This window comes from Perca fluviatilis, chromosome 4, assembly GCF_010015445.1.
Source record: "Perca fluviatilis chromosome 4, GENO_Pfluv_1.0, whole genome shotgun sequence".
Taxonomy (NCBI): Eukaryota; Metazoa; Chordata; class Actinopteri; order Perciformes; family Percidae; genus Perca; species Perca fluviatilis.
The window spans coordinates 30,326,751-30,335,671 of record NC_053115.1 but is presented as its reverse complement, the minus strand read 5'-3'; the positions used below and the strand labels follow the sequence as shown (position 1 = coordinate 30,335,671).

At 40.5% G+C, this 8,921-nt stretch overlaps 1 protein-coding gene across 1 annotated transcript; it reads left to right on the top strand.

Annotated features, from left to right (window-relative positions):
* The first annotated feature begins 1,920 nt into the window (after nucleotides 1–1,920).
* On the top strand, nucleotides 1,921–3,639 carry LOC120556903 (nuclear factor 7, ovary-like). Its single transcript, XM_039796729.1, has one exon. It carries the CDS (start codon nucleotides 1,921–1,923, stop codon nucleotides 3,319–3,321), a length of 1,401 nt encoding a protein of 466 aa, XP_039652663.1. The 3' UTR covers nucleotides 3,322–3,639.
* Nucleotides 3,640–8,921: the final 5,282 nt, after the last annotated feature.

Here is an 8,921-nt window from a genome sequence, read left to right as displayed (position 1 = left end):
CTCATCTCCGTGCGTGCTGTAAGGCTGTCTGACGGCTCCAGCATTAGCTTAGCCCAGCACAGATCCTGCAGGTAACTGGTTCCAACTAGCCTACTGCTCTCAATTGTGACAAAAGTGACAAAATAATAATAAAAATGTTCCTATTTACATGTTGTGATTTGTAGAGTCACAGTGTGTAGCCTACAAAAAACAACGTAACATGACACAGCCATCTTCTATCCGTAAACAAAACGGGAACTATATTCTCAGACAGGCTTGCTGCGAGCATATCACTCCGCCCAAGTACTATATTCTTCCGCCTGAGAATATAGTTCCCGTAGTTTGTTTACGGTTAGAAGATGGCTGTGTCTCATGTTACGTTGTTTTTTGTACACGCTGTGACTCTACAAACTGCCAACATGTAACTGGAACATGTTGGCGTTATTTTGTCACTTATTCGGAGCAGTAGGATTATTGGAACCATTCACCTGCCTGTTCTGTTATGGGCTGATGCCGCTGGAGCCGTCAGACAGCTTTACAGCATGCAAGGAGATGAGAAGGGTATGTATCGACTTGTCTAACTCTGGGGGTTACGGTGAATAAGCTAAATTTCCAATAAGTCGGCGTGTTCCTTTAAAGAATGAAGGAATACATGGCTGGAGTGCAGTTTGAGTGTATTAATGTTGCAAGCAGTCAAATGTTTGAATATCATATTGTTTATATTATGTCAAATGTTTAGCCAAGGCTGTAGCCAAACGAATTAACAAATATTAATTATATTAAAAACAACAAATATTAACAAATACTGAAATAAAATTTACAATTATCACACTGTGCAAGTTAAATGAACATACTCTCCAGCACAGTAACGATTAAAGCCCCCAAAAACGTATCACACACTAGCTAGTAGCATGTGTGATGTAGCTACAGGAAAGTTAGCAAGCTAGCAACATACACGTTGGCTGTGTCTCAAACCGCCTACTTGCACACTTCAAGCACTTCGTTTTAAGTATATAGTGTAGATAACGCAAAAAGTCAGTGCACTGAAAGTACCCGGATGACCCCCTAAAAACGGTCAAAAAGTTCAGTGTGGAACGATGGACACTACGCGCACTAAATGGGCGCCATCTTGACTACGCAGCGGAAAGGGGAGGGACCAGGGACGTCGACTGGCAGCTGATTGGACGAACGCGTCACATGGGTCTGGCTTCTCCCGGATTTCACCATAGAGCATAATGGCGGCTCGTTCAGAATACGATCTCGAATTTTACAAAAATAGTTAACCGAAACGTGTTTCTGAAAACATTTTAAGCGAGAAATAGGCCGTGCAGTTGCTGAATCTGTCTTAATTTCAGCTCAACAAAGGTCAGTTTAAGAGATTTTCGTCAGATTTTCAGAGGCAGCGCGGCGAGCTGACCGCTCGTCATTTCCGGTAAGTGTTTTAACATAAGTGTTCCGTTTGGGACAACACTAACCATCCAAAGTGGGCACTACGGCAGTAAGTGGTCAGTGCACAATTAGCAGCTTCACATCACAGTCAACGTCATTAACGTTCGGTACTCGCAGATAAACAAATTCAGTGTGGAGCGATATCTGCTGCAAACAGCACGACAAACGCAACGAACAGCGTTCACGTTCATCCTGATTTCGCACGCTGCACACGGAATTGACACATTCAGTACCGTAGCAGAAATTCACAACACTAACGAGTACTATGCTGCCACAAATTATCGAAAATATGTACTCAAGTAAAAGTGGAAGTAGGAGGAAAAAAATAATACTCCAGTAGAGTACAGATACAGCCTTTTAGTACTTAAGTAGAGTAGTGAAGTAGTTCTACTTCGTTACTATACAGCTCTGGTTCTAGTTGATATAAAAGCATGGCTAACTCAATTGAAAGGTGCTGTTTGCCTGCTCTGTTTTCAGCATTTAACAAGCGCAATGGCTTCCATATTAGAAGAAGATCTCTCCTGTTCTGTCTGCCATGAAATCTTCAAAGATCCGGTTGTCCTGTCATGTAGCCACAGCTTCTGCAAAGACTGTCTCCAGAACTGGTGGACAAGGACACAAATACAGGAGTGTCCGGTTTGTAAGAGGAAGTCATCAAGGAGTCAACCACCTCATAACCTGGTATTAAAGAACCTGTGTGAGACCTTCTTATTGAAGAAAGATCAGAGAGGTTCAGCAGGGTCTGAGACTCTCTGCAGTCTGCACTCTGAGAAACTCAAACTCTTCTGTCTGGACCATCAGCAGCCAGTGTGTGTCATCTGCAGAGATTCAAAAACTCACCCTAACCACAGATTCAGACCCATCGATGAAGCTGCACAGGATCACAAAGAGGAGCTCCAGAAATCCCTGAAGCCCTTACAGGAGAAACTGAAGCTCTTTAAAGAAGTTAAAGGAAACTGTGATCAAACAGCGGAACACATTAAGGTCCAGGCCGGACACACAGAGAAGCAGATTAGGGAGCAGTTTAAGAAGCTTTACCGGTTTCTACAAGAGGAAGAGGAGGCCAGGATCTGTGCTCTGAGGGGGGAAGAGGAGCAGAAGAGTCAGAGGATGAAGGAGAAGATTGAGGCTCTGAGCAGAGAGATAGCAGCTCTTTCAGACACAGTCAGAGCCACAGAGGAGAGGCTGAGAGCTGAAGACGTCTCTTTCCTGCAGAACTACAAGGCTGCAGTGGAGAGAGTCCAGCAGCAGCCCCCGCTGGATGATCCACAGCTGATCTCAGGAGCTCTGATAGACGTGGCCAAACATCTGGGCAACCTGAGCTCCAACATCTGGAACAAGATGGGGGAGATGTTCTCCTACACTCCTGTGATTCTGGATCCAAACTCTGCTCATCCAGAACTCGTCCTGTCTGAAGATCTGACCAGTGTGAGACGTGAAAAGAGGCAGAAGCTCCCCAACAATCCAGAGAGGTTTAATGCCTTTCACCCTGTTCTTGGCTCTGAGGGCTTTGATTCTGGGATTCACAGCTGGGACGTTGAGGTTGGAGACAGTGCAGCCTGGTTTCTGGGTGTAGCAGCAGAGTCTGTCGAGAGGAAAAGCACAACATGGTCTGGAATATGGAGAATAGGATTCTTTAATGGCATCTATAAAGCCTTCTCCCCGTCAGCCTCACCAACTGTTCTCCGAATCCAGAAGAAGCTCCAGAGGATCCGAGTTGATCTAGACAGGAAAAGAGGAGAACTGTCATTCTCTGATCTTGATACTGGCATATGCATATACATGGTCAGACGCACCTTTACTGAGAAGCTGTTTCCATACATTAGCAATGGCGATAAATTCCCAATCAAGATTTTACCATATGAGGATGAGGATGACAATTATGACTGGTAGTACACACATACTGTACATCATTCAACTTCTTAAAAGGGGAATACCATGTGATTTAATCTAATGTTATTCCCTTGTATTTGGCCCTAAATGAAAAGTCAAATAGTAGAACTGACATAAGAAAAACAATTTGAGACAAACACAGGACAACTGTACTGTACATTTTCACAAATTTTATTTTCTTTTGTGTTCAGATTTGTTGTGGTGGTTGTGGTGATTAAGGAACTAAAGTTGTCTCTGATTTTACTCTCATTCTAAGTAGTTTAGTATCGTTTTTATTATTTTAAAGAGGTTTTTCGCTGTGTCACACGCAAAGAGCAAGATCAGATTCAGATTGTGGGCCGACAGCATTGTGGATCATTTGCATCCAAGTTAATGTAAACAGTCCACCTTTTTGGTTGAGTGCTTTCTAGGTATCAGTAGTGAAATGCTGTATAACAGTTTAGGATTATTATGTTTCATTAAATTTCTCATTAACATATGAATACAAATTATGCCGTTAGTGCAAATTGTTTTTTATAGTTTTATAATGTTCTTTATTGTCGAGGCACACTGAGTAATTTAGTTTTTCTATTCTGTGTATTTTTCCTTTGTACATTGAACATTTAAAGCCTGGATAACTGATGATGTATGTTTGATTTTGAATCAGCAACCTACCTGCGGGGATTGTTTTTATCTTATGTTATCTAGACAGACAGCCAGGCAGGCAGACAGACAGACCATACATTAGCAATAGCTAATTCCCTATTACGATTTTACCAGAGGTGGTGGGGCGGCCTATAGCTCACGTGGTAGAGCGCGTACCCATGTATGCTCAGTCTTTGCCAGCGGCCTGGATTTGAATCCGACCCGAGGCCCTTTGGTGCATGTCATCTGTCCTCTCTCTCCCCCGTTTCCTGTCTCTCTTCAGCTGTTTGAGACACATTTGAGACAAACATTGGACAACTGTACTGATGAGAATAATGTAACTTTTACATTGTCACTCATTTTATCTTCTTTTGTGTTCAGATTTGTTACTGTGGTCCGTGGTGGTGGTGATTTAGGAACTGAACGGGCGGCGCTGGTGTGGTGTTGCTGACAGGAAAAAAAAAAAAAAAAAATATTTTTTTTTTTTTTTTTTTTATATTACTTTTTTTTTTTTTTTTACTTTCCACCCTATTATTATTTAGTGAAAAAAGCAAAAAATAAAAAAAAAACAAAAGGGGACGGGTGCGGGGGTTGTTATTGCCCAATACAGTCACTGTGCAGAAAGACTGCATGTGTCCCCACAAAATGTAAGTGTTGTAAAGAGTGCTGTAATGTGATGTATATCTGAGTGAAACACAATATGTGGCCAGGGTTAAGTTATTAGAGGGATATAAATAAATCATTCAGATTTGGTCAGATTGGATTGCCTAAAATTGGGCATGGCTTTGTAATATGGAGCTTTATAGAGAGGATTGCTGGCCTCCACACACATATAGGTTTGAATTAATTAATTAATTAATTAATTGGACCTCAACTACATACTTTGGAAACCTAAACTATATATAACTAAATTTGAGATTTCACAACCGTTGAGGCGGGCTTTGCACGATGACGATAGCGCAGTGACAGCAAGCAGCTTTTTGTTTACATTCAACATGACGGCCACCGAAGCGCAGCAACCCGTTGATGCCGCTGTCGCTGCTACGTCACCCGAATCGTTGGTCTGATTGGTTGAAGGACTATCCAATTGCGGCCAGTGAAAGAACTTTGCCCAGACCCACTCTCAGTTACAACTGAGAAGGGTCTGGTGTCAACCAGGCTACAGACACGCACCCCCTACTTACATTTTACTCTGCTACCCACCCACGAGGCCGAGTTTGGTTTTAAATGGTTGATTGGGTTCGCTTGGAAAAAGTCATTTCATCGCCACAAGTTCAGGTTGAGTCATCAAAAAATATGTTTGCCTTTTTAGAGGAAAAGAGAAGAGACACAAATTGTGTGTCCAAGAGATAAATATGAGGATGAAAACTTGGAAAAAGTTATTTTTTTATTTCACTGTGTCATTAGACTTGGTTTTTGTCTTGAGTGTGCATACAGCTACGTTTTGCTGTAGTTTTAAATTTTGGTATTGTTTTTATTATTTAGTTTTCCACTGTGTCACATAAGGAGCAGATATGTGCATAGATTTAGATTGTGGGGGAGTATTGCATGCAAATTTAATTTAACCATAACATAACACTCTTTTGTTTACAGCAAGTGCTTTCTACTGTAAGTGTCATTGGTGTTGTATAATGGTTTAAAGGTGCCCTGCCACACGTATTTCATTACTTTGTGGTAATGTCTGAAGTTCTACCATGGACTGTGTAACATTTTTTGTGGAAAAAATGCCTTGGTTACCTTGTATCAAACCATTTTAGTGTGGAATAAAAAGCCTGCAGGAAGACTCAGCTCGATTTGTGCCAGTTCTCATTAATATTCAACGAGTTAAGCTGCTTGACTCTGATTGGCTAACAGCTAGCCAATGAGAGCCTGGCTATCAGCATCCTTTACCCAGCGCAATTGGGCGAGCTCAGGAATAGTAATGAGCTCAGGCAATATGATGTCAGACTGACCAGCTTTTGTAATTGGCCTGATTTCTCTGCTTATTTCTTTTCAGTGGCTAGAGCTGACAGAGGAGGTAGCAGTTCATTTTCACATTCATGACATAACACAAACACATATGGACCTAACATATTTCAAAAAATGCAAATAAAAACGGTTTTGTGTGGCAGGGCACCTTTAAGATCACTGAATTGTTTCAGTTAATTTATCATAACAATACCAATACTGCATTTAGAGTCACTTGTCTCTAATAGTTTATAATGTTCTTTATTGTTGAGGCAGTGTGAGTATACTATAATTTTCTTTGCTATGAACATTTAAAACCCGCATAACTGATGATGTTTGTTACCCTTTTCAATCTGTGACCTGCTGTGATTGTTTTTATCTTCTTTTGAATACGGTCATTTGTAAAACAATAAATAATGAATTGAAGAAGGAAATCTGTATATTTATGAAACATTTGAATATGTATTTTTTTGTACAATACATTGTACACAAGTAGTTTTCTTTGAAAATACAAAAAGTGATGAAGAAGCAGTTTGTAGTATAGTATAGTTGTACATGTTGCAATGAGGTTTTGCTGCAGTTGTGTAAAGAAAATATTTTATGTTTCCTCTTGAGATAGAAATAAAAAATGATGGACGTGAGTGTGTGTGTGTGTGTGTTTCATCTACATCATCGTCCAGTGTTTTTCCCTGGTTCTGCATCATTGCGATGTCACCAGGAGATTGTTAACCCGATTGGTAGGCAATGGATGGTACCTGGATGGTTTTTTATAGGAACACACGTAGGAAGTGTCATTATGCTATTTTTGTCTGCTTACCTCAGAATGATAAATCACTTTCAGGAGACCGAGACAGTGTGTGTGTGTGTGTGTGTGTGTGTGTGTGTGTGTGTGTGTGTGTGTGTGTGTGTGTGTGTGTGTGCATGTGTGCGTGTGTGTTTTATCAGATCTGCCTCCCAGACAGTACGCAGGACATCAGCAGCCGTTTGTGATGAGTCCATTTCCGACTGCAGACCTGCCAAACAGCCTTGTGACCAGACAGGATGAGTGATGATTCATCTACCCGGACCTTCTTAGGTTTTGGAATTATGGATCAGTATACGTGGCAAGTAATCTGTAAATAAATAAGAATGTATTAACTAATTACATATGTTAATGTAACCTGAAAACAACAAAACATATCAATATAAATGCATAAAAGGTAGCACACCTCAACCTCCCAAGTTAAAGAGGACAAAGCGCAGTTGGTAGAGCAGGCGCACATATATAGAGGTTTACTCCTCGACGCAGTGGCTGAGGGTTCGACTCCGACCTGTGGCCCTTTGCTGCATGTCATTCCCCCTCTCTTTCCCCTTTCATGTCTTCATCTGTCCTGTGGAATTAAAGGCCTAAAATGCCCCAAAAAATACTTCAAAAAGAAAAGAAAAGGACAACATACTATCATTTAAATAAGTGAAATTAAAGTACGTAGTGAGCTATTTACTTCATTAGCATCTGAGTGAATGTTCTTTTTGCACCTATTCGGACCATCCTATTCACGTTTCCAAGCCCCCCAATCACAATTGTCTTGCTATATGCTACAGATGCATTTCATTTTATATCTTTATATATCTTGCTACGCACTCTAACATATGGCCTACACTAACACGCTGCTTTTAAAGTCACATTCTTCCAGAAACAAATAGGCCTAATTTAAGACTGTCTTATAATAACCAAATAGACTTAGGCTACTCAAATTAAAAATAAATTAAAATAAATTTGCTAAAACTATAGAGACTAGAGAACTATGACTACAGTACAACTACTGTATAATAGACTGAATTGGCTTGGATTCAGTTGGTTCAATGCAAAAAAAAATGTGTGCTAATAAAACTACTTTTGCCATGTTTCTCTAGTTTAGCTGGCTACATGTCTCTGGGGGATAGCAAATGGTAGCTTAGCTCTCTCACTACACTTTGTGAAGGAAGCGCCATCTCATGGTGAAACCCTGCAAGTGAACGAATGGGTGCGTTTACGGCTTGGAGGGGAGATCCTAGGTGGCTTCATCTGTATTTCAGCTCTGGATGGCTCTGTTACGAGCCGTGCAGAGCTCTAAGATCATCTGGGAAAGGCCTACTCACCGCAGGGTCAGTACCAAACATGCAGAAGCAGCTTTTAGTTTTCACGCACTGCAGTTATGGAATAAACTTCCAACTTCCAACACTTAGGATCTGGCCCAACCCTGTGTTCTTCTAAATCAAGACTTAAAACTTTTCTGTTCGACATTGTTTTTCCTGTCATTTAGAGATGGTCATTCCTACGCCTCTATGCTTTTTAAGTCTTTTAAATTTACCGTTTGTTTGCTTTTGCTTTGTTTTTGTTTTTATAATTGTTGGATTTTATGTTATATTTGCTTTGTATGTTTATGCTTATGTAAAGCACTTTGAATTGCTTTTTTGTATGAACTGTGCTATATAAAAAAACTGCCTTGCCTTTGTCCTCCTTAACTTGGGAACTTGAGATATGCTAACTTTTCTTCAATTACTGGAACTTGCCTTTTGGATTTTGGGTTTAGCACTCCACCGAGACCCTCTATTGTTGAAGCGCAAGATCATTTTTGGGGGGCATTTCCGCCTGTAATTGATAGGACAGCTGAGATATGAAAGGGCAGAGAGAGTAAGACATGCAGGAAACAGATTCGAACCCTGGACCTTCTGCGTCAAGGAATAAACCTCCACATACAGTATGTGCACCCTCTCTACCAACTGAGTTAACCTGCCACACATCCTCCTTTTTCAACTCATAAATGTATATTAAACATGTATCAATATACAATCAGTGTGTAATTGATTATAATATAATCCATCTATCAATAAATAATCCAATCCCATCAATTTTCTGATGAAGCTTTGAAAAAGATAATAAGTGGACCTTGAGTTGAGATTAGTTGTCACACATTGTTGCATTATACTGTTACCTTTGCCAGACAATGTTCAAATTTCAAAAACAAAATATACATTTACTCATCTTTCGTAGTGCCGTGCCACGCAGG